Here is a 25875-nt window from a genome sequence, read left to right as displayed (position 1 = left end):
GCCAATCGCAGGGCACGCAGAGACTAACAACCATCCACGCTCACACTCACACCTGGGGATAATTTAGAGTGTCCAATCAGCCTGCCATGCAAACCCACACCTGGAGAAAAAACACGCAGGCCCGGGTAGAACTTGCAAACTACACACAGGGAGGCAGGATCGAACCCTCTGCACTGTGAGGTCGACATGCTAACCACTGCACCACCAGGCCACATTCCCATACATGTGAACACACTTCCGGGTGTCCCGCTCAAAATAGCTCGACTTCAGCTACATTCGTTCCGATCCGAGTTTGACAATTATGATTTGATGTTTGCCTTTCCACGCCTACTAGAATGAAGTACCCTTTCGGATCACCATCGTGCACAGCACTACCTGAAATCTGGTTTGACATTAAAAAAAAGAAAAAAACCCTACTATCCACAAATAGTAGAAGCCAGTATATGTAGATTCAGTGAATTGCATAAAAACAAACAAGTCCTTGGTGATGATAATGTTGAATAATATTGAAGTTTAATGCCCAATTCATTTTCACTGCACTCTAGTCACAAATTGAATATAAAGTCGGAGTGCTAATTTATATGTGGAGAGAAACACTCCAACTCGGCATTACAAAAACAGTTGCTGACAAATGTAGGCAACGTGAGGGTGTTTTGTTGGCAGTGGAACATGAATTAATCAGGCTTTATCACAAGATACATCATAATAACGTCTTAACAGTCATGATCGCAGCAATTTTCCTCGTCTATTTGCTTTTCACTCACCAGGCTCGGAAGGAGGTCTTTGCCCACCCGCTCATTACTGCCTAGAAGGCAGTTCAGGCCCAGCGTCCTGCCCTGCTGGATCCTACACAAATCTCACAGGACAATCCAGGTGTTCACCCTGCCCTGCTGGCTACTACTGCCCAGAGAAGACGAGCGACTTCGCCAAGTTTCCGTGCGTGCCAGGCTTCTATTGTCCAGATGGTAGGCTCATCCCAAAAGACACAAAGACGTCTTTGTAGTCCTGCTTGGCATATTTGTTCACTGGACACTTCATAAGATATACCTGCACACCTAATGAGATCCAACACTAGATTGGTGTTTAGAATTGTAACATATCAAGGATAATAATCATTGATTCTCTGATACCACTTTTTTTCAGATTGTGTTTCAGATTAAAAATATTTACGGGACATTTCAGTACTCACCAACACTTACGCTTAATGCAATATGTCTTACAATTTTGTTGAAAATGTCTATATGAATCAAACTTTTTTCAAAAGTGCTTCTTTTGACCAGAGCATTTGTTTCGCTCAAAAATAGTACTTCTTATACAAACAGAATAATCCTACTCCACTTTCCTAGGAGGCATATGTCTTTATTACCTTTGCCACAAAGATAATGTCAAACAAACGTCCTGCTCGGACTCCCCTTTGAATGTTACCAACTTCAAATAAGCTTCATTTACTGAATTTGTTGCATTCCCACGATTTATTGTCCTGTTATTTACACTTTGTGTATCCTCTAATTTGTGCTTTGATACAATTACCGTATTTTTCGGATTATACGTCGCTCCGGATTATAAAGTGCACCAGCCAAAAAAATGCATAATTAAGAAGGAAAAAACATATATAAGTTGCACCGGAGTATAAGTCGCATTTTGGGGGGAAATTTATTTGTTAAAATCCAACACCAAAAACATACATGTCATCTTGAAAGGTAATTTAAAATAAATATAAAACTAGAGAACAACAGGCTGAATAAGTGTACGATATGCTAATGTTGCATGACGCTTAAACAATGAACTGTGAATGTGCCTGGTATGTTCACGTAACATTTTAAGAGTTATTTAGACAACTATAGCACGAAGACCATGCTAACAAATTTACCAAACCATCAGCGTCACTCCAAATCACGAAATCCAACAAAATCTTCATGCTGTGTGTCGTCGATCTTCATACTCCGGAGGTAGAAGATGCAGCGCTTCCTCTTCTATGTCGCTTACGTCGGAGTCATCGTCAGTTGTTTTTCTGAGTTACCGCCAACGTGGGACGTATCAACATAGGCCGAGAGCACCCTCTTGCGGTTTAATGTGAAAATAACATGTGATATGTACAATGTGTTCACCATTTCACATATAAATCGCTCCAGAGTATAAAATCCCACCCCGGCCAAACTATGAAATAAACTGTGACTTATACTCCGGAAAATACGGTACATATTTATGTTCTCATTCAGGAAGAACTTACCTAATCTTGATGTAAATCCAGACGAAGATGTTGGTCGTGAAGTAGCAAAATTTACATTTTTTTACAATGACCTTCAATAATGCATGAACCTTAATGACAAAAACAGTTTCACGCTCAGCATAATTTGGCCACGGTGGAATTCCACATTCCATTCTAGTCAGATTTTTAAAGGTAGAATTTTTTAAGACAACACTCGTATTAGATACCACTTATTTTTGGAATTATATGCTTCATGCCGTGTCTGGTGAGTGCAAGTGAAAAATACCACAAATTAATAGGATGAAATATATTGTGTACATACTGTAGGTACAAGACATGCCACTCAGTACCCATGTCCTCGTGGCTACTACAACCCCGAGCACATGACACAGAGTCTGGACAGCTGCCTGCCTTGCCCCCCTGGACACTACTGTGAGAAGGAGAGGCTGACTCATGTGTCTGGAAAATGCAAAGCTGGTCAGTGATGAGTTATAGTTGTTGTTGAGCTCCAATCGCAGTGCACGCAGAGACAAACAACCATCCACGCTCACACTCACACCTAGGGACAATCTTGAGTGTTCAATCAGCGTACCATGCATGTTTTTGGAATGTGGGAGAAAACCGGAATACCCGGAGAAAACCCACACAGGCCCGGGGAGAACAACCTGTTTTGTTTATTGTGTTTTAATAGCAACATTTTTGCAACTACAATCTTGTGTCATCTACCTCCGGTCATTTTCTGTCAGCTTCTTTTGTATCGTTTTCCCGCCCCACATAGAAAACTGTCCCCCACATGTTCCTCTCAGGTTGGTTTTGCGTCTCAGCAGCATGGAATTCACAGCCATTTGACCTGGATAATTATACCAACGCTAACTGTCTGTGTCCCGCCACTGCCACAGGGGGCCGCTGCCAGCCGGGCTTTTACTGCCCAGCAGGTAGCTCAGAGCCCCTTCCTTGTCTGCCAGGAACATTCTGTAACATCTCAGGTAATTAGAATATGAGGAACTAAGTCATTCAATTTTTTGCAAGCTATCAAAATCAATGTATGTGATAGTACACATGAAAAGAGTTCCATCTCCATAGTAATACAAATATTGGATTTATTATATTAGACTGTCTCCCCTACTGGTATAGTAGTTGTTAATTATGCAAATTTGCTTTTGTTGAACAGGTTTGGCTTCACCGACGGGTCCCTGTTCTCCAGGTTATTATTGTAAAGGAGGAGCCACTGAGGCCAAGCCAACAGACAGACAAACAGGCAGCATCTGTCCAAGTGGGACATACTGCGGTAAGCCCCCTTACACTGCCTTTGGAACAGTTGTTTCGCTAATTGCCAATAAGTGGCCTTATCAAAGAGTATTTAACGATAATTAAAAAAAATAGTAGGGGAAAGAGACAGAAGATCTTCTTCCGAATTAAAAAGCACATTAACATTTTCTTTTTTTACCTCAATTTATTCATGATGAAATAATACTAGGTCACCTAAACCACTGAATGAACAAAGCAATTCTCCTATAACTACTCCATTTGTCACCCTACAGTTGAAGGGTCTGGAGAACCACAGTTATGTCCCGTTGGCACATTTTCTTCAGTGCCCGGTCTAACCAGCAGGGCCGACTGTCAACCTTGTACCAAAGGGTTCTACTGCAGTAGACCGGGCCTCAGTACACCAACTGGGCCCTGTGATCAAGGTCTGTGTTAAAACAACCTTTCATAGAAGGAAACCTCCAAAGTCAATAGTGGAACAATGTGATATTCAAACTTATCTTTATTTAATTGTTTTTTTCAAATGTACCCCAAAATTCAAACAATACTTCACACCATCATCATAACTGAGCATCTAAAACATGAAACACTGCGAGTGGGTTTAGCGTTTTGGATTAATTAGATTAAAAAAAAAAAAGAATAATGCATCCATCTTTGATGCTATTATCCTCGCAGGTGTTGTACGTGTGCTGGAGCCTGTGCTCTTCTGGCCAGAGCTGGAATTGCCATTCACAGGGCACATAAATAAATAAAAAAACATTCACAACTCATAGAACCAAAATTTTAACTTTAGCATAGAATTAAAGCCCAGATACAGTACAGTATACTGTACTGTATATATTTTGAAAACAAATCGCCACTAGATGGCAATATTACTCTGAAAACACCTTCCTGTTCCCTCTCAATTCGTTGTGATCTGTCTTTTGTGAGTGAGTATTTTTTTACGTTCCTTTTTTTTTTTTATTGTTTCGTGCTCATTTGTAAGGCAGTTGGCAATGCCCGTGCATCCATTTTTTTAGACTGCTTATCCCGTTTGCAGGAAGCTGGAGCCTATCCCAGCAAAGGCACATTACGAACTGGACTGATCAATTCATCTAGTGTCACAGAACAGATTGCTTTTGACTTTGGAGTTTCTATCTCAATATTATGATTGAACTTGTCACATTAACCACCGTCAAATCATTTTGTAACAACGGCTCCCCTGTAATGAGTTGTTCACTTCACAGGTTATTGGTGCCCCCCCGGTCAAATTTCTGCAACAGCTTTTATATGTCCACTTGGTCATTTTTGCCTTATGGGTAGTGCAGCACCAGAACCTTGTCCATCGGGAACATACCAGGACAGAGAGACGCAAGCTATCTGCATGACATGTGAAGCAGGTGGGCCCCATTCAGACTCTCAGTTAAGATGATTTACACTTGAACACAATACTTGAATAAGCATCTCAAGAAAATCTTTTATTCATTGAAACTTCACTTGATCCCGACGCCACCATGAATTCAATTATTTAGTCCAATCTGTGTCAATGTTGTTTTGAGAATATTCCCATATGGACAGCGATTATTTAAATGTATTCTCCTCTCTTTTCGCAAGGTTACTACTGCGATCTCAGGCTGAGTCCAGCCAATGGATCTTTGCCGAGACTCTGTCCGAAAGGACATTACTGCCCTGCAGGCACAAGCATGTCCAAGGAGTACCCGTGCCCCATAGGCTCATTCAACCCAAGAGAGCATGTGGACAGCCTTTCAGGCTGCATGCCATGTCCTAGTGGACATTACTGTCCTTCGCTTGGACTTTCAGAGCCGGCAGGTTTGATCACGTTGTTATGATGTGATTTGTACATCTTTATTGATGTATATTCATGATGCTTTTTGTTGTTGTTGTTGTTTTTGTTTTTACCAAACATAGGATCATGCCTTGCTGGTTTTTTGTGCAAAGGTGGAGCATCGTCTCCGACCCCTGTGGACGGACTTTCTGGTTCAAAATGTCCTCTTGGTCATTACTGCCCAGCAGGTGACTAGACCATACTGTATGTATGTATAAATAACAACATGCCACATCTGAAAAACAGTGCTGGACACAAATAAACAAACAAATATTAGCTAATTAGATAAGATCAAGCATAAGAAATAAAAACATTGGAAATATTATTTTCTGCTATGCTCCAATAAGAAGAAGAAAACATTTTGTGCGACCCCAACTCTCTGCCGCCATGATAAATGATATAATTTGTCGATAAAAATGTTATAAGTACACCTCTGCATAGCTTTGTGCCCTCATTAACAACCAAAGAAAGGAATCTATATAAACATACAGAAAAGAATAACTTGAAGATTTGCTGTCTAGTCTGAAATTGATGATTTGAAGCGCATCTATTTGCCCTTTTTAAAAATTCTTTTAGAAATGCGCCTCACTGCCACCTGCTGTCGTGGATGTGGAATCACACTTTATTCTCACGTGGCAAAAAACAGCATGTTCCCCGTTACAGCATCAATTATTTTTACAGTTCCAAGGGTTAACTGATGAAGCGCACATGCCGCTAATTTTACTCGCGAATGTCACCATTTGTATGCTGCTCGCAGTTAACATTCTGCTCCATTCTAGTCGAAGGCCACTCCTGTTTTATTCATGCTAATTACCATCTCGTGGCTAAAAGGATTTTCTGACGACATTTATCTTGTAATTTTTAACACTGCTTTCTTCAGATTAATGTGTTTACTCGGAGCGGAGGCACTGACCCTTTCCTTTAAAATGAGGGGTTTTTTTTTTTTGGTCCTTAACCACTGATTGTGGCATCTAAGTCAGTGATTTTGCCACACATTTTCACCTTAGAGAGCAAAAGTACATTTTGGGTGCATTTATCATCGTGACTAGTGAAACCAAATTATGTTTTAAGTCATCTAAATATTCTCTTACAGGTAACACAGCTCCTATGGAATGTCCCATGGGCAGCTGGTCAAACAGTACAGGCCTGCACACACAAGAGGATTGTCAACCTTGTCTTGCTGGATTTTACTGTGACAGAACTGGGCTGACTTCCCCTACTGGACGCTGCCTTGAAGGGTGCTAACTACACACTCTCCATTGAACAATGGGTGGCCCAAATGTCACTATATAGTCCACTTACTTTTTTCTGTTTTGTCTCAGATTTCATTCAGACATACTGGAGCCCATCACCGTATGGCTGTTTAGATTTAACAATCTTTGGAAGCAAATCCAAAGTTTTTTAATATCTTGCCAATTGAAATTGAAGCAGTGTTGCAAAATTGCTGCCTGGCAAGATTTTGTTTTCTGTCCATGACTGCAATTCTGCGCCAGTTTGAGAAGCTTTGTGGGTGTCACTCTGCTCCAGTGCAAAGTATAATTTACACTATCCCTTACAAGTTTCTTGAAAAGAGTTTCTGTTCTTGACAAACCATGCAACGGAAGTCTTGCTACTACCACCACTGATGAAAACACCGAACTCCAGCAGGCATTCTCTATCTAGGGGAATCACTCGAACCCCGACCAAATTGTTGGACTTGTTTTTTCCTGGCAGCAATTTAGCAATGACACTCCAATGTGAATTGACAAGCCATGGGCAAGGCGATATGCTTATAAAAATGTCAAAACCTAATCTGTCAAAATTCTGGTTGCCGGCCAATCGCAGGATATCTAAAACGAAATTTTAAAAAAAAAGGGAAATGTTTTGTGACTTCAGGGACACCCTGCATAATACTCATTATTGTTCTCATTTTATGTAGGTTTTATTGTCTTGGGGGAGCTGTCACACCCACACCTACCGATGGAATGACAGGAGGACCTTGTCCTGAAGGCTCCTACTGCCCCGAAGGGACTGCTGAACCAATACCTTGTGATCCGGGGACATATGTTGCCGTTACACATGCCACTCAGTGTCAGCCCTGTCATCCAGGCTGGTACTGTGTGAATGGCACCTTGCATCTGTGCCCTCCAGGTTTGATACATTTTAACAGTCCTTACAGGAGGTTGACTGTTTAAGATAAGATAAGAAAACCTTTATTTGTCCCACAATGGGAAAATTTGCAAACTACAGTAGTAAAATTGAAGGGGTGGGGCGTGGGGGGTGTAGAAAAAAAGGCCTACACAGTGTGTGTGTCTGCTTTGTTTAATTGAAAAAGATCATGTAGCACCAGGTGATTCAGATCGACTACAAGGTGTCAATTCTTTAGATTTCAAAATGAGTGCTAAATTCCACAAACATCAGTGACAGGCAAATAAAATGATGTTTAGTGCAAAGGGCTCTCTTGCATAAAAATGGCCATTGAACGATGGCACAAAACAGATGAAACAGCAAGCCAACATGTGCAGGAACTAAATTTGTAATTCCACCGAATTTATTGATCCACAGTTAGCATGTAAACATACCCACTCTACTCTAGAGGCAACTTAATTACAGTTCAGAACGTTTCATATACAAGGTAACGCAGTGTGCTTCACATAATTATATGTGCAGCATTTAAGAGCGTTGACGAACAAAGGAGTGATAGACATTTAAAAGCAAAGTAGCTTTCTAGTGCGACTACGAGATTTTTAAAACATGATTTTAAACATGCTTTGAAGGCCTTAACCATAGGTATGGGGGGGGGACGAGCCTAGTTTTTAACATGGATTTAAAGCATTTACACTCGGCGCTGACTTCACTTCTGTTGGCAGGTTGTTCCATTTGCGTGCAGCATAACGGCTAAATGCTGCTTCACCATGTGTGTCTTGAATCTTCGGCTCCATGAATTCATCCAAGTCTGCACACGTCAGATCCCTACAGACATTGCGCTAGTCAATTTTGCAGAGCAGATGTTAGAATGTTTCAAAATTGTCCATTTACAAAAGAGACAAAACATTACATGGTCTGTCTTAAACAATTTTCGACTACACCTCTCAGTTCCACACATTTTTAGTCACAGCTATGGGTTGAGCTTGGGTTAAATTGTTAAATTGGTATCCCTCCAATTGAAGTCCTTACAATCTTTTTTTGCAGGCTTCTACTGTCCCGAAAGAACTGGCCTTGACTTGAGAAGATGTCCAGAGGGAACATATGGTCCCGATCCCGGATATTGGTCTGTCTCTCAATGCAAACAGTGTGATGGTGGCCATTACTGCTCCTCCACAAATGGCACAGCTGTCAGTGGAGCGTGTCAGGAAGGATATTACTGCTTACGTGGAAACACCGCTCCTCGACCCTTCTCGCAGGCTACGGGTAACAAGCACGCCGGCTGTGCCCCTCGTTTATAATCTGACCACTTGCCTGACACTTATATGACGAAGATTCTCCATCAATGGGCTTGATTTGAGATGCTTGTCTAAATGCAACCTTTTTCTTCTTTGTGTGCCTCACCAGGAGAGGGGGGGCCCTGTCCTGTTGGCCATTACTGTCCCCAGGCCAGTATCCATCCTCTGCCCTGTCCTCGTGGTACTTTCTCTAACCTCACCAAATTAACTTCCCAGGTGAATTTTGTTAAAAATCACCCTCTTATGTCAGCAGCATCTTCTCCTATAAAAATATAATAGTATTGTGTACAAAATGCATCATGATTGATAGATTTACTTTTTTCTTTCATTAATACGGGTTTTGTCCGAATCAGATAGATAGATAGCAAAATACACAAAAAAAAACACAATTACTGCATCATGTATTCATTTACAATTGAAAACATTATGTCCCAGTGTGATATTACACGCTTGTCCATTTTAGTTACAGGAAATCAATAGCTTCTATCCTCCAGCTGTGCCTCGCCACGTCTGGACATTACTTACAGTAATTAATGGTTTTGATTGTGTCAGCCAATCAATATTTAATCCTGTATTCATGTTAAAATGAGGAACACTGACTTTTTCATTAGGTCTTTGCTCTTCATCCTTTTTTATGGGCCTCTTGTCTCCTCTCAGGAGGATTGTGAGCCTTGTCTCCCTAGTTACTACTGTGACGCTGCTGGCCTCTCTGCACCTTCCGGAAAATGCTTGGAAGGTTTCTTCTGCACTGGGGGTGCGGCTCGGCCCGACCCACGTTCGCTAGAAGACGGTGGCAGACTGTGCCCAAAAGGTGATCAAAACTAATGATACATCTGTTTCAATTATTTTTTTTAAAAATATGCTCACAAAGAAAGAAAAAGCAACATCAATTAAAGCTAGATAGACACATACCCACAAAAATGTGAGCATTTTTCACAACATGACTACAAGTTGTTTACCCCCAAAACTTCTATTCCGTCTTCCTGGTTGAAATGCCATCACAATGTGACAGGCAGCAGGGAACGTACAAGTGGACTGAACCTTTGATCCTCAGGGATTCATCAGTTATTACCCCTCCAAAGCTTTGTTACAGATCAACCAATTATGTCAAAACTTAACAATGCTTTAGTATGGTATGGCACACAATGTTTCAGTCAACCAAGTTTGTGATGGCCGCCTGGAACACAGCGTAAACAGAGCTTCAGTACTACGACAGATATAAATAAGCGTGTGGTGTGCTGTGTTGGTCTTGTTGAGTACATTACGATTAGTAACACAAATGGTGTCACGTATGGGCTCTCACATTTTCAAAATTTGTTTGTGTGTAGCCACCTAAGTCAGTGAGGAATAATGTTGTAACACAGACAATAGCACGTAGCAAAGCTTTCCACATATGTCACAAAAGCAAATGGAAACTGTCAGGAAAATAATTTCATTTAGAATTTACATATAGGCAGCGCGATCCTTCTCAGCCCGTAAACAAAGCTCTTCTTCAAACAAATAGGCTTAAACATGAACAGCTGCTGTGGTGACAATTGAAATCAAAGTGTCTGCGCTTTTGTGCTCAAGTGTGCGTGTCTCTTTCATGACTCTGGTGGACACACAAATAGGTTATTACTGTTCCGAGGGCTCTGCGACTCCTCAGCTCTGCCCTCTGGGAACCATCAGCACAGAGGACGGCCGAGCCAGCTGCAGCGCCTGTCCCCAGGGGTAAACCTGCAAATGCAAGACACAGTCATTGTAAACACATAGATGTGTGTGCAATGGATTCGAGGATCACATTTAATGATGGAACAAAACTATGCTGTACATGACTTATTCGTTCAATATTTATTTGGATAGGTTCTATTGTCCTGGAAGTAGTAATGGTTCTTTCTATGAGTGTCCAATGGGTCATTACTGCCCAGTTGGAACATGGTCCAAATTCCTCTACCCATGTCCAGCTGGGTCCATCAATCCCTTCACTCAGATGGCAAAGGCCGAGGACTGCCTTCCATGCCCGCCAGGTCAACACACACTCTTTCCTTCGCTTCATTTTTGTTTTGTTTTGAATGATGAAATCACCTTCATTAGTCAGCTACATAGCTAGCAAGACAGCTAGCAAGATAGATGGATAGATAAGAGATTGCTTGCTATTCGTACCTTGTATCTAGGGACCACACAATGTACAAGTTGTGCATCCTTTTGATGAACTGCACTTCATCATACTTTGAGTTGTTTCTATTTGGGATACTTCATTTAGCTTCCTAAATGAATCAGGCATCATATTATACCTCTCTAGGGAACTTGTTGACTTGGAAATTGAAAATTGTAACCAGAGTAGATCTTCTGGACAATAATCCATTTGGGACATTTTAACAAAATTTCATTCCCATATTTTCCAAGACAACACCCTTTCATCATGGGCATTCAATCAGATAGCTTGTCAGTAACATCTTGCCGTTAATATTAAAAAAAAAAAAAAGACAGCTCGCATCTGAATTTCAACTTAAACAGAGGACAGTGGTGTTGTCTCTGACAATCTGAAACCTTTCTTAGCTAGAAACAAATAGTCAGCGAGAGAAATATCGTGATCACATATTTTTGTACCCATGTCTGAGTCATTTGTTTTTAAGTATCTGCTGATACTGAGTCTCAATCCAATACCCCCGCAGTGCATTAATTATAAAGGACATATAAATTGTCTTAATGTTCTTTTCCCCTCTCTTTCTCGAATAAAGTTATCACAGCATGATAAATTTTTGGGGGGGGCTGTAAGTCAGCAGCAGTTCAAATCAAGTAAAGAACAAACTATATCTATTATTCATTATTAGAAAATTCAAAGATCGGATTTTTTTTTCGGCCGATACCAATCAACCGAATACCACGTGATCTGCGCCGTTTTCCGATCACATGATTGGTACAACTGTAATTAACAACCTACCTAACAAGATAAACTATGATATAAAATTAAAGTCAGCAACCCTGAGCACTGGTAATTATTGGTATTATCGTGTTGATAAGGTACTGACTGGGTGGTAGAAAATAACCTGGCACTATAATGTAATCATTGTCCAGAGATGATTTTTCTTTTTTTTTGCATTTGTTGTTCTCCAGTGCAGTCATCATCATTGTAATTCATTTAAAAAATGTTTCATACTTATCGTATTGTTGAGTCGTTTAAGTTTCTGTGCATCTACTGTATCCTGTATGTTAGAACTTATTCTGCCCATGCAGGTTTGTTCTGTGCATCACGCGGGATGGCTGTTGCATCAGGACAGTGTAAGGCTGGTTATTACTGCACTGCAGGGTCTTGGTCACCCACACCGGCCGATGACGGGTTGACAGGAGACCGCTGTCCTGAGGGCCATTATTGCCCCCAGGGCTCCTCGGCTCCATTAGCTTGTCCCATAGGACATTACAGCAACCAAACCAGGAACAGTCAAATATCGGACTGCCTGCCGTGTCCTTCAGGTCAGCACTAATTAATCACATTTTGCAACAATTAGACTTTTCGTTGACAGATCTGTCTGCTCTCCTTTTAGGGTTCCTCTGTACCACCAGAGGGCTCTCTTTCCCTTCTCTCATGTGCTCAGCAGGGTTCTACTGTCCGAGCTTCAATGCATCAATACCTTGCCCTTCTGGGAACAGGTGTCCACCTGGATCTCACAGACCAGTACCCTGTTTGCCTGGGACCTTTCAAAATCAACCTGGGCAAGTAAGAAATTGATTCATACTTGTCGAGTTGTCGTGACTTCCAAAGAAATAAAATCACACGCGCGCGCACACACACACACACACACACACACACACACACACACACACACACACACACACATACACACACACACACACACTCCAAAGTCAGACCGTAGATGTCGTACAATATAGGATTCACAATATTAGGTAATATCTGCAATATATATATAAAATAGTGCAGTAATTCTCAACTGTTTCCACTCTTAAACCCCCATTTTCCTATAGTGATTCAGATATGACCTTCTCCAAGGAAGTTTAAAAAAATCTCTCTCTCTCTCTCTCTCTCTCTCTCTCTCTCTTTTATGTATGTCTAATCTTGATCAACACAACTTTTTTTTTAATACATGGACTATTCACATATATTATAAAGAAACTGAGGGAATGAAGTTAAATGTTAAAAGGTCTACTTACCCTTGTTCAAATGGCAGCTTTTTTGTAGTATGAAAATTACAAAACCTTTTCCACCATTAATGAGAATAATTTGTAATCACTGAGCTAAAAAAATAAATAAATAATTAAAGGAAAGTCCAAATTAACAACGGTGATAATGAGGTTGCACAAGTGTACACACCCTCTTATCTCAGGGATGTGGCAGTGTTGAGAATGAAATGGGCCTTTTGACGGACTCCCTAATTACTTTATCTTCTGGTCTTTTTTTTAAATTAATCAACTTTGAATGATTGGTAATATCACTGTCGTGCCATATTTTCTTCATTTGGTGATCACTGTCTTTACCGCATGTACTCCATGGCACATTTACTGCCTCAGAATTTTTTTTATACCCTTCTCCTGACTGATACCTTTGAACAACAAGATCCCTCAGATCCTGTGGAAATTCTCCACAGGCCATGGCGTGTGCTGTATGATGTGACGATAAACACATCGGGGAAAACACGGCTATAGCAGCCGAACTTTATTTGGGCTTAAATAGTGGATTGCTCTGGAATTGATGGCAGGCGAGTTAGTGAGAGAACAAACACAAATATAAAAACATTTTTAACAAGTTCAGCTCCAGTGCAATAATAGTAGTAATAAAAACAACAAAATATGCAGCCTGTACAAACAGTTGTTATTTTTCTCTCATTCCAAACATTTTTTTTAGCTCTGGGATGCAACAAGTAATACTGCAATTATGTTACTGCATTGTTGGAGGATCTTTTACTTCCTTCATATCCAATCAGAGTGCCCTGTCACACCTTCAGGGCGTTAGCTTTGTATCTAGGGATTGTTATGATATGGCATGATGCATTTCTGCTTTTCTTCTGACCATTTGCCACAGGTGCATTTGAAACAATTTGCGTATTCTTGTGGCTATAGTTTACAATAGTGTAGGAACTGTAATACATCACGTTGACAAGTCATTTTATTTCTTAGTGTCGCCATTGCAGGACCTAAAAACACAATAATAAAAGCTCCTTGTTAAACTATAACTAACTGACAGATTCAATCAAAAGGGAGCATTATTAGTGAGTAAGAGTGGCATTTTTAATACGGTCTTTGTATTGGATTTCGCTGTGTTCTTCAGATGAGTGCATAACCTTTTAGAATCCTTTGAGTGGACTTAGACGTTTTAATTGCATATTCAAGAGAATGTAACATTTCCCTTGAAGTGCTGGAGCATCTGCATGTACACCACAAAGTTTATAGTTCATACTCTGCCTGTGAAACAAGCGGCTCAAGGGTTTCGCGTCTGTTAGTTATCGTAAACATCTGGTCTTTGTCTGAATATTTTCTCTGAATATGAATTTGCAAATTGCCTCTCCACAGGCTGACTGTGTTACATGCCCAGCGGGATTTTACTGTGCCGGCTTCATGGATGTCGCAGGCAATATGTCCTGGATTTTAACTCCCACGCTGTGCCCGAAAGGACACTATTGCCCACCAGGTAGGACACCAGCCATTTTGACAAAAATAGCATCTTACCAGACTATGTGGGTCACAATTAATGACCACGAGTTCAGTTCTAACCACATAAAGTACTTGCAATGCTTGTGTTATGGTGGTCATTTTTTTCTCCTTCCATATAGGTGGTTGTATCAGTCATTAGCTCATTATTTGGCTAATTATTACAGTATATCGGAGCATGATCATAACAACAAACTCTTCTGTGATGTGTGGTCCGCAAGCAGTTGTACATATTCCTCCACAGGGTCACAGTCTGGTGTAGCATTCCCATGCCCAGTTGGTACCTTCAGTGACCATATGGGTTTGTCCTTTGAGTGGGGCTGCGAACTCTGTCCTCCTGGTGCGTACTGTGCTTCCTCTGGATTGGTAGCCCCCAGTGGGCTCTGCTCTGCTGGGTAAGACAGAGCACACATTTGCACTCTACTTAATCTCATCATAATTTAACACATTTGTTTGGAAAAGCTAGGTGCAAAGACCAATCCTTGGACACCTCCCTTTATCCAATCCAGACCCTGTTCTCATCCACCCACCCATCCCTCCATTTTTTAATCCGTTTATCCTCATGAGGTATACGGGTGTGCTGGAGCCTATCCCAGCTGTCATTGGGCAGGAGGTGGGGTACACCCTGAACTGGTTGCCAGCCAATCGCAAGGCACACATAGACGAAGCACCATTCGTGTACAAGTGTCACACAGAATGAGGCAATGAGCGTTGTTTCACGCTGGCATGGCAATTTTATAATGCCTCGTTGTTGACTGTAAGTGCATGCACGCCAGGGGGGATATATTCCAGCCGTCTACGCAAAAGCAGATATATTTTTGCAGCTGAAGCGCATAGGAATGTGTAGGCATAAGAAACATGTGTATTCATTGCCCACAAGACTTTGAGAGGGGAGAGAACGATATGCTTCTTTTCATTATTTTGAAGCCTCATTTTATTATTGGCCATTCTTTTAATCACTCAAATTTTCACTCAAAAATGGTTGTGATCAACACTCGTGTAAACTATAGAAGACCTTTAATTTTCACTTTACAAGGACTTTAAATTATTTTATAATCACCTGACAGATTCAATCAAAAGAGAGCATTATTCGTCAGTAGAAGTGGCATTTTTAATCGTCTTTGTATTGGATTTTGCTGTGTTCTTGAGATGAGTGCATATAACCTTTTAACATCATTACATTTTTTTTGTACACTCCATTGTAACAGTCATTAGTTGAGCACCGTTTAAAAAAAAATATATATTTTCCTTACAAACAGGCTGCCTGAAATACACAAATGCAACATGGTTAATAACTTTAATAACCACTGAGTACAAATCACATCTCATTAGTTTCTTCCATAATAATGTGTCTAAATTGTAAAAAAAGACCTTGTGGAGACACTGTGTAATTAATTGTCTCTTGTGCTTTCACATCCATCACTTCCCATATGATCCACTCCATCTGCTCTTGTCCTCATCACCCCACCTCTGCTTTAGTTACCTCTGCATCCACGGGTCCGTCTCTGCCCAGCCTGAGGACGGACGAACTGGGGGGCGGTGCCCTGCAGGGTATTACTGCCCAAAGGGTGCCAGCATTATGGTTGCATGTCCTGCAGGCACTTTTAGCTCCATCGAAGGTGATCCATTCGACACAATTATTTTGTGCGATATTTGCCAGAATATGCTGATACATGTGATTAGCATTTTTTTGTCATTGTGAAACAGCGTGAACTACATGCACCTAAGGCTAGTACACTGTTAAGCCATTATAAATGATTTTATCTTATAAGCACATGGCAGCTAATGAATATTTGGACGCATACTCAGGAAGTTACTCCTAAAAAAATATATTGACAATAATACAATAATAAATATTTTTTCCTCAACTAAATCATTCCAAAATAAGGACATTCATGTTGCAATTGAACCAAACCAAAATATAAAGTCGAATCAAGTCACTGCTGCTCTTTCTGCAATCATGCACAATAATTTGATCATGTAAAATGTTGTTTGCTCAAGGCGCATCGTCTGTGGATGACTGTCAGCTTTGTTTGCCTGGCCATTACTGTGCCCAAGTTGGCCTCTCGTCCCCATCTGGACCCTGCAAGCCTGGATTTTACTGCATGGAGGGGTCCACAACTCCCACACCCTTTTTTAATATGACAGGTAACAGATGGCAATGTGTACACGGAAACATTATTGCCATTTACATTTAAAATACAACTGCTATACTCTTAGGCCATTCTGTTGTTTTCAGATCATGATATTTATTTTTAATTCCAAAACAAGTCCCTCGTAAATGATATTTCTGGCTCGGCATAAATGTGATTATGATGTTATGACTCAAATTGTACCTTAATTTGTCATTCAGTTTTAAAGTCCCTGTGTAATAGAAATAAATGTCTTCTAAATGAGTTCGAAAAGAGTGTTGTTCACAATCCTGGCTGTGTGCCTTACATGCCCAGATTTTACTTTCGGCTTCTTGGATGTCAGCAATATTTATGCAATATTCCATCCCATGCTGAATGTGCAGAAACCATGCCCAGCACAACTGCCAATGGTCAATCAAATGCCATGATTAAACCTGGAAAAATATGCATGCAATTTAATCGAGCATCTTTCTTGTGGCGACACATAACTTCATGTGTGAGCCACAAAAATATGATGATTCACTTAAAGCCACCAATGGCTAGAATGTATCGCACTGAGATATGGAGGAACATTTTATTTTTTCCTGTCACACCTTCGCCTTCTTCTTTGCGAACACTCATGGCCGGCAACGGGCCACTCTAAAGCAGACACACCAGACTATCCTGGAAGAAATTCTGGATACATTTTCGGCATGTTGGCATGCGCTTGTGTTGGCATGAGCTAACTGTATTGCAAACATGTGCGCTATAAAGTATTTAGAAACAATTTTGCTTTAAAGGGTCTTAACTCAAATTAAAAAATAAGGTTGCATACACATGAAACAAAAATACATAACCTTCAAAATCGAGCTGTGCATTTGATGTTTACATTGCAGATCCAAATATCGCATTCAAACATTTTTATATCACTTTTATTTTTGATATATTTATATATTTTAACCAGTGGACATTGATTTTGTCTTGATTGCACCAGGGAAATCTTCATGGTGTATTGACCAGTATACACTATGTCCTCTCATTTAGCTGTTTCCCCTTGGAATTACATACAAGGGGCTTTCGCTTTTTTTTTTTTAGTTAACCTAATGAATAAAGATATTTGACAAAGGTTTATTGTCTCGTGTACAGGAGGTGGTGTATCTCCATTTGCAATTCCTGATGAATCAACTCCGGCTCAGTTCCGTGGAGCCGTGTGTCCTGCTGGCCACTATTGTGTTGAAGGGAGCATGAAACCAAGAGCTTGTCCCCCAGGTACCAAGGCGGCATCACCTAAGTGGCTAATAAATCTAATTATTCTGACCTGGGATCTAAAAGCTGCTTCCAAATGATTATTGTTTCTAAGCCCTTGTCATTTCTAAAATAGACTTTTGGTTTGTGGATGACAGCTTGCGTTTATCAGCATTGGCTCCACAGGTGATGTACAGTGCCATAAAGCCCCTTAGCTACAGCTGAAGACCGTAATGTATTCGAATCCTAAAAGCAGGCTGTAAAACCTAATGGCAGTCCAATAAAACCGTCACAATGGTCGGTGGGCTGCTTAATCGAGTGAATCAGTGTGGCCATCTTGCAGACCCATACAATGTAATGCAATGTTGTTGTGTACATTTATACATATCGTGACTTCCCGGACATGACATTTGCCTGATAGGCACTTTCCAAGGGAAGGTGGGGGCTGAGTCGGAAGACGACTGTGAAGCCTGCTACCCGGGGTCCTACTGCCCTTCTTGGGCCCAGACCTCTGTCAAGCTCTTCTGTCCTCCAGGTTGGTTCTGCCCATTGGGGTCCGTGTCTGGAAATCAGTCAGGTACACACCACTGGTTCATACACTTTTTACATCAGGTTTGATTATGTGCAGTCACACTCATTGTGCATTTTTTTTCTTTTTCAACTGTAATCTTTTTTTTTTCTCGCCCCATTATCCTTAAAAATGAGTCGTAGATGCTTTACAAACTCAAATGCATCATTGTGGAATGTGTGTCCAATTTGGCTAGTCCAATGAGAAATGCAGTACATTAATAGAAATATCTGGAAGTGTGATGCATTGCTGTTCTACAACCTTGTCAACTGCCCATCCAAGGTGTTTTTAGAGCAATACTAACAACTGGTGGCAATTGATGGCTATATCTTGAATTGGAATTTATGAAACCCCTCCGGACCCGTACGTTGGATATCACAAGTTTACACACTGTTCAAATGACAGACTCTAAAAAAATGGAACTAACATCCAAATAGATTTCTGAAGTTTGTGTTTTTTTGGGCTTTCTAAAACATGGCTGAAGGTTCTGTGGTAACCCTGCTTGCTATTTCAAATATTTATAATTACTTCCTACTTTACTGCTCTGTATCTGGTCAAAAAGGTTCAACCTTGTTTTCATCAGACAGTAACAAAACCTCTATCACACATGTGGGAAATGAGTTCTGGTCTGATGAAACTAAGATTGAACTTTTGGCTACAATTCCAACAGGTACAAAAGGTATATTTTCTTAACATTTTCCTTCATTTATAACAGAATCTTAATGACTACATTCAGAACGATGTAGGAGGTGCTTATCGTTAAAGGGGTACAATTTGGTGTCGGCTTATATTAGAATTCTCATTAGCGCCAGGAAGTGGACCGTTGATGTTGTTCTCACTGACATCCCACGATTCTTCAAAATGATTTCTCGCGACCTTTTTTTCCCAACAGTGTTTTGCTCACTTGGGCATACAACTGAACCAGAATCTATTACAGCTCATTGCTGACACGTCGGCTGCCTCAGAGCATCCTCACCTCGACTCCCTTAGGATTTCGCAGACAGAATAGCCTTTTCATCTCCATTGCTTTGTTTCCTTGGTACCGCACAGGGTGGGGTTGACATACAGGACCCGTGCTAGCGAATGAGGACAGTTCCACTTATCACAAAGCACATTACAGAAACTAGAAAAGACCAGATGAGCTTTTTGATCTGATTTGGCCACAGGATATCAGTGCCCGCCTGGCCATGCGTGTCCATATGGTAGTGCTAAACCTTCCATCTGTGACCCCGGAACATTTCAATCATCATCTGGACAATCTGCATGCAACAGCTGCCCACCAGGTAGAGCAGATCACAAAAAACATCTGCGCTCTCCCTTTGTAGAAAACCAAAGTACATTTTATGAAATGATACCATCTTGTCCAGGTTTTTACTGCACGGAGGGTGCATCGGTGCCATCGCCGTGTCCGAGGGGCACTGTCGGTCCGTCACCCGGTATGACGTCCCTCAGTGACTGCACTTCTTGCCCCCGAGGAAACTTCTGCAACAGCACCGCTCTGACTGAGCCGTCTGGAGCCTGCAGCCCAGGTTTGACACCTCACCACCCCACGGGAAGATTCAGGGAATATCTATGGACGAGTGTCTTTGCGCTGCATTAACTATAAAATAAAAGTAATATTTTCACTATATTATATAGTGAATAATGGGGTGCTCTGAAGCGGCCATGGAAACTGTCTACCAACTATCCGAAGGGAAGAGCTAGTTAACCGCATGTCACAATTACACCAGATAACCGCTGATGTGAACAAAGGAGTATAAGATCTTTAAGCACTTCACTGGTTCCCATTTTAGCCACACCCCCCAAAAATTGGAAATCTGAAATGCTGAAAAAGAGTTCAACACTACATCTGTATATTCACGAGTCAGTCGTACATAGTTCTCAGTTTTTGTTCTCAGCAAATGTCTTCAACTAACTAGAATGTATTTCGAAACAAATCTCATATTCATGTCACAGGGTCTTGAAAGTAAAATTTACAGGGGCACAGTTGGAGTTAACAGGCCCTTTAAAAAGTGATCGTGTTTTTGCCATAGGCGGCAGTAATCGGGTGTCCTCAGGCTTGATTTTAAAGGGCTTCAACTCAGCATACTGAATGTTGATTCTCCGTGTTTGGTTCTGACTTTGGGGGCAACGGAGCAGATCAGCAACAGGTACTCTGCATAACAACAAGTGGCAGAGTACTTCTATTGAATAATGTGGCTCCATCTGCTAACTTTTAAAATGCATTTTTTTAAAAAATCTGCATAGTTTTCAACATTGTCATTAGAAGATATATATGAATTTAATAAAACAAAACAAAAACCTCTAAGTGCCATTAGGTCGGCCGTCATTTTTCAAGCACTGTGGTCTTGCCTTCGCCAATGCCTAATTTTTTGCTCATAATGAGATGCCGAAGGACATTTTCTCTTTCTACCACAGGATATTTTTGTTTACTTGGGTCCACTGAGCCGTCTCCTGTCTCCCAGCCTCATGGAGATATTTGCCCCCCTGGACACTTCTGCCTTCCGGGTAGTGAATCACCCAAACCCTGTCTTGTTGGCACTTTCCTTCCTGAGCCAGGTGCTTCCTCCATGTCTCACTGCCGCCCCTGCCCACCTGGGAAATACTGCCTTGGTCCCGGAGCCTCACAGCCTACAGGTGAGGGGATTGCACCTGCTGTCCCAACATTCATTCACTATCTCTTGTGTTTGCAACTACTTTTGGAGCAATGCATCACTCTTGCCTGGCTCCAAGCATATAAATTGCCTCAGTTTTCTTCTGGTCGTTATTAAATGAGTGTCAAGATAACCTCTTCCTGTCGTAGGTTTGTGTTCTGCGGGATTCTTTTGTACCGTAGGTGCAGCCAGTCCAACACCACGAGCCAACTCCTTTCAGTTCAGCTGTCTTCATGCAATACTTCGGGAAGTATACCTAATAAAGATGGAGAATGTGTCCTGGATGGACAACATGTCATGTTTCCACAACTCCTGCAATACAGGTAAACTATGACTCGCTTCAGTTTCGACCGCTGTGATGAGATGGGACCTAAAGTCAGGGTCACTATTTGTCTAAATATACTCCCCAAAATATTTTACCATCGGAAATGATGGAAACGGAAATAATATGGTCCAGGTTTAAACTGTTGGAAAAATGTAATACCATTTAAAAGTAATATTACAGCAGGGGTAGGGAACTCCGGTTCTTCGAGACCCACATCCAAGTGTAAAAAGAAGTGAAACACTGTTGATAATACATCTATACAAACGAACAACTGGCATAATTTATGTTGCAGAAGAGCCTCGTTTTTTTTTAACATTCTTAATTTTCAAATGTATCAACCGCCATAAATAATTGTGTTTGGTGATGCTGGAGTCTTACTTTGTGTATTTCAGTCAACTTAACGTCACATTGTTTTGAATAAGAACAAAAAAGGCCACAAAAAACTGAAAACTTTGTTTTCAGAAGGTAAGCTGGAGTCTCGTGGGCCGTCATAAATGATGGTGGGTTGAATTCAATTTTAGCACGATTTTGTGCTCTGATTTTTACTGCACGCCTCTCGGCAATTTGACTTCAATCACAGTCGGGTTCCGCTGTGATTGCTGCATTTCAGTCGACGAATGTGCCACAAAGAGATGGCATTTCAGCTTGACTTCTTTGTAATGGAACAATTCCATTGTTACCCTTTGTGTCTGTAGCTTCCACATTGTAAAATGATGTGCTGTCATCGGCGATTAAAGAAAAAATACAGTTCAATTCTTCATATGAAGAAGACTGGTTCGCCTTTGGTTTCTTACCTGTGAGAGAAGACAACACAACATCCACTCAGATATTTTTCATGCTGGCATGTTTGTTTACAGAGAGAGACTCCAAGTTGGTCAAACTGGATACTCAGTCAGATTCACACCATTCACCGCTACACCTCAAGAGTCCCCATTATGGGAAATGTGCCACATTTAGAGGAGATATATGCCCCAAGGGTGAGTACATATCTGCGTGTACTACTACACGTACATGCATGCACACACACACACACAGAAATGTTTCATTCCCTATGCACGACAGTAGACCCACATACTGTAATTTCTATGATATGGCAGATTTCTCCTGGGTCTACTCGAGTGTCTATTCTTTACCTCATGCTTTTATTTGTTCTCAGAAATAAACCGTGAATAATAAATGGGGCCCTGTTTTGCCGAAAATAAAATATTGGTAGAAAGCCTCAACTTTCCTTCCAGGAATTGAGATGATGGGGTGAAGTGCTCATAAAACTGACTGAGATGAGCAGTTTAAAATTCTGACAGAAAAGTGGTGATACTGCTCGCACTGTGTAGGAATCGAGTCGAACTATTAAACGTACAGACACAGATGAGTCTCACACGTGTAGTCCTCTTTATAAAGATAATTCTCCATATTTTTCAGGTTTTTATTGTCCTGTGGGTTCTGCCTACCCGCAGCTTTGTGAGAGGGGCTCTTACTGTAACCAAACTGGCCTCGAAGCCCCAGTTGGACCCTGTGTTGCAGGATACTACTGCCCAAGAGGTTCTGAAGACCCCCATGCCTCCCTTTGCCCTGCAGGGCACTACTGCCCACTTGGAACACCTTTTCCGCTTGCCTGCCCTCTTGGGACAATACAAAGTAAGATGTGAACAGTGGCACCTCCAAAAGTGCTACGGTTGAAATTTAAGAAAAATGTCATGTAAAAAAGAACTGTGCAATGATAACTATGGAAACAGTACTGGAACTTACTATGACATAAGAAAGGGTCCAGCTAGAGCAGGTATGTCCAGCTCCGGTCCTGGAGGGCCACTGTCCTGCCTGTTTTCCATCTCTCTGGTCTGCAACACACCTGATTCAGATGATCAGCTCACCAGCCAGTTCTGAAGCAGCATTAGAAATATCCTGATTATTTGAATCAGGTGTGTTGCTTCTGGAAAAGCTGGAAAACAGGCAGGACAGCGGCCCTTTCGGACCGACTTTGGACACCCCTGAGCTAGAGGTTCTCAAGGGACATGTTTTAATTTTTGAAAGGGACAGATATTGTCATAACCCTTAAGGACAGAATTTATAGGTGCAGCTTCGGCAATGAGGTGGTCTGTGGTCTTGGCCTTATCATTGATTTTTGAGTATCACTTTGCATTTGCGGTTTATAGAAATGTTACAGTTACTTAAAACATTGCTCATACGGTTAACAGAGGTTTTTTGCTGGCAAACGTTGAGCCCAGAGCAAATGAATTATGAAGTTTACCTTTCTTTCTTTTTGTTCATCAACTGTTTTTTTCTCAAATCGAAGAACTTTGAAGGCAAGCAGCATTACAGGAGCAATAGTTTTCTAATTTGGAGTTTGCTTTATTCTCATTGTGCATGTATGATTATGCAATTTGATCTCTTTGCTCTTCCTTTCAAAGAAAGCAAGCAATCCGAGAGTGCACCATAAATCCGGTACAGTAATTATTTATGCATGAGAAACGAGACAATGCAAAGATGAAATGCTACACCGAATCCTCTTCGTTCCATTTGCGATATTCGGATGTGAACTGCTGCTGTGTGTCTTTGACAGCTCAGTAATCCAGAAGAAAATGAAAACTTTCTCTCCTGCGGGCACTTCACTTCGTTCACAAAGAGGTTTAATCATGTACAGTATTTGTAATCTTGTCTTGCGGCAAATTGCTGGAAATGTATTAAATGTAACCTTTGTATGGTCATGTTTTAAAAATTGCAACACAGTTCGAAAGATCACGACTATACATCATCATTCAGTCATGACACAGTGTGTTGTGCAAGACACTTACATTTGTTGAAACATGTACAATTCTTCTCTGTGTAACAACATTCCTTCCAGACTCTGTTGGTGGGTTCTCAGCGGAGTCATGTCAGCTGTGTCCTGCGGGTCATTACTGTCATCAGATCGGCTCGAGTGAGCCAAGTGGCCAGTGTGCAGACGGCTACTACTGTCCTCCGGGACAGAGCTCAGAGAGACCACAACAGCATGCCTGCCCAGTGGGACACTACTGTGAGAAGGTCAGAAAGGTTCCATTTAAATGGGATGCATTATTATTGTTATTATTATTATTATTATTATTATTATTATTATGATGGCGGCACGGTCGTTAACTGGTTAGCACATCTGCCTCACAGTCCAGACAGTGCAGGGTTCGATTCCGGCTCCGGCCTTCCTGTGTGGAGTTTGCATGTTATTCCGGTGCCTGCGTGGGTTTTCTACGGGTACTCCGGTTTCCTCCCACATTCCAAAAACATGCGTGGAAGGTAATGATAATGGAACACTCTAAATTGTCACGATGTGTGAGTGTGAGCGGAGATGGTTGTTTGTTTGCCCTGCGATTGGCTGGCAACCAGTTCAGGAAGTACCGCGCATACTGCCTGAAGATGGCAGGGATAGGTTCCAGCAAGCTCGTGACCCTCGTGAGGATAAGTGGATTAGAAAATGGATGGATAGTATTATTAACGAGAGTCTTGCAGCTCTTGTCACTCACCACTGTTAAATAGTGTGTGAGAAATCATGTGTTCTGTCATGTCAATTACTGAACACCACATGACCATTAAATTGCTGGAGGCTGTCCTCATGTGGTGTGTACTAATGAGAACTTAAAGGGTAATTGTACACTATTCATAGATAGATCAATGACTCCCAAGCAGGGTGCTGCGAGAGATCATCAGGGATGCCACTGCAAATTGACACTGTTCGTCCAGGGTGAACTGAATGTTGATGGGATCCCACAAACTGAGACAAAAATAAAATCCGTCCCAAAACCTTTCCAAGAGCAGGCAACTGTCCCGACTGTTGGACAAATGTGCTTTTACAAATGTTTTCGACTAATCACACAACCTTTTGTACGAAACCCGACTAAAAACTCATCACTCAAGAGTTCTTCATGTTTCATCTTCACTGAGTTTATGCCCTGTGATCTGGAGTGGCGCTATAAAGCCTAATGAAATCCCTTGAACGGTCATTTCAGGGCAGTGTGGAACCAACACCTTGCCATCCGGGCAGCTACCAGCTGAGAAAGGGCCGGCGAAGCTGTGAGAATTGCTCTCCTGGGTTCTACTGTCAAGGTCAAGGTTAGGTTTAAGGGACCCTTTTTAAGGTTTAAGCACCTTTCCCATCGTCTAAATGGAAAAAGGCCTTATTTTTCATTTCCGTGCAAATCAGGAACTACCTCTGCAGTTCTCTGCGAGAGAGGTTTTTACTGTCCGAGTAAATCAGCAACTCCACGCCCCTGCCCAGCGGGCTCCTATGGAAATCTGACAGGCTTGATTGAAGCACGGCAGTGCTCTTTGTGCGACCCTGGAATGTACTGCCGAGGATCAGGTGCACTGCGTCTAAAGGCCGACACTTCTGCCGGAACTTTCTTGATATATGATTCATAAAAGCAATGCATTATAAATACATTTACCGTTTTTTTCTGTAGGGAGGTCTTTTCCAAGTGGCCCGTGCGCTGCAGGGTTTGTTTGCGTTGGGGGAGCCTCTGAACCATCCCCAGTGGACAATGTGACTGGCTTCCCGTGCCCTCGTGGTTTCTTCTGCTCTGCTGGGATTTTGGTACCACAGCCATGCCCCAAAGGAACATTCAGGTTCATAATTTGCAGTG

General features: G+C 41.5%; 1 protein-coding gene across 1 annotated transcript in view; it reads left to right on the top strand.

Moving 5' to 3' along the window:
• The window catches only part of si:ch211-286b4.4 (uncharacterized), a 71315-nt gene that overhangs the window by 18668 nt on the left and 26772 nt on the right, over positions 1-25875 (top strand). The window contains exons 30-62 of the mRNA XM_052077375.1: positions 768-965; positions 2537-2686; positions 3016-3195; positions 3381-3497; positions 3751-3900; positions 4702-4854; positions 5069-5284; positions 5384-5488; positions 6394-6538; positions 7219-7430; positions 8472-8690; positions 8832-8938; positions 9380-9533; positions 10333-10432; positions 10565-10728; positions 11939-12175; positions 12247-12419; positions 14228-14345; positions 14610-14760; positions 15845-15984; positions 16367-16513; positions 17623-17745; positions 18143-18298; positions 19456-19572; positions 19657-19818; positions 20708-20926; positions 21093-21266; positions 22126-22245; positions 22688-22903; positions 24108-24286; positions 25243-25345; positions 25437-25595; positions 25696-25858. Of these exons, the coding sequence (XP_051933335.1) occupies positions 768-965; positions 2537-2686; positions 3016-3195; positions 3381-3497; positions 3751-3900; positions 4702-4854; positions 5069-5284; positions 5384-5488; positions 6394-6538; positions 7219-7430; positions 8472-8690; positions 8832-8938; positions 9380-9533; positions 10333-10432; positions 10565-10728; positions 11939-12175; positions 12247-12419; positions 14228-14345; positions 14610-14760; positions 15845-15984; positions 16367-16513; positions 17623-17745; positions 18143-18298; positions 19456-19572; positions 19657-19818; positions 20708-20926; positions 21093-21266; positions 22126-22245; positions 22688-22903; positions 24108-24286; positions 25243-25345; positions 25437-25595; positions 25696-25858 (5227 nt within the window). The remainder of the gene's footprint in view (positions 1-767; positions 966-2536; positions 2687-3015; positions 3196-3380; positions 3498-3750; positions 3901-4701; positions 4855-5068; positions 5285-5383; positions 5489-6393; positions 6539-7218; positions 7431-8471; positions 8691-8831; positions 8939-9379; positions 9534-10332; positions 10433-10564; positions 10729-11938; positions 12176-12246; positions 12420-14227; positions 14346-14609; positions 14761-15844; positions 15985-16366; positions 16514-17622; positions 17746-18142; positions 18299-19455; positions 19573-19656; positions 19819-20707; positions 20927-21092; positions 21267-22125; positions 22246-22687; positions 22904-24107; positions 24287-25242; positions 25346-25436; positions 25596-25695; positions 25859-25875) is intronic.

Source organism: Hippocampus zosterae, chromosome 10 (genome assembly GCF_025434085.1).
Source record: "Hippocampus zosterae strain Florida chromosome 10, ASM2543408v3, whole genome shotgun sequence".
Lineage (NCBI taxonomy): Eukaryota > Metazoa > Chordata > Actinopteri > Syngnathiformes > Syngnathidae > Hippocampus > Hippocampus zosterae.
The sequence above is the reverse complement of the archived record's forward strand: the minus strand, read 5'-3'. Positions and strand labels throughout refer to the sequence as shown.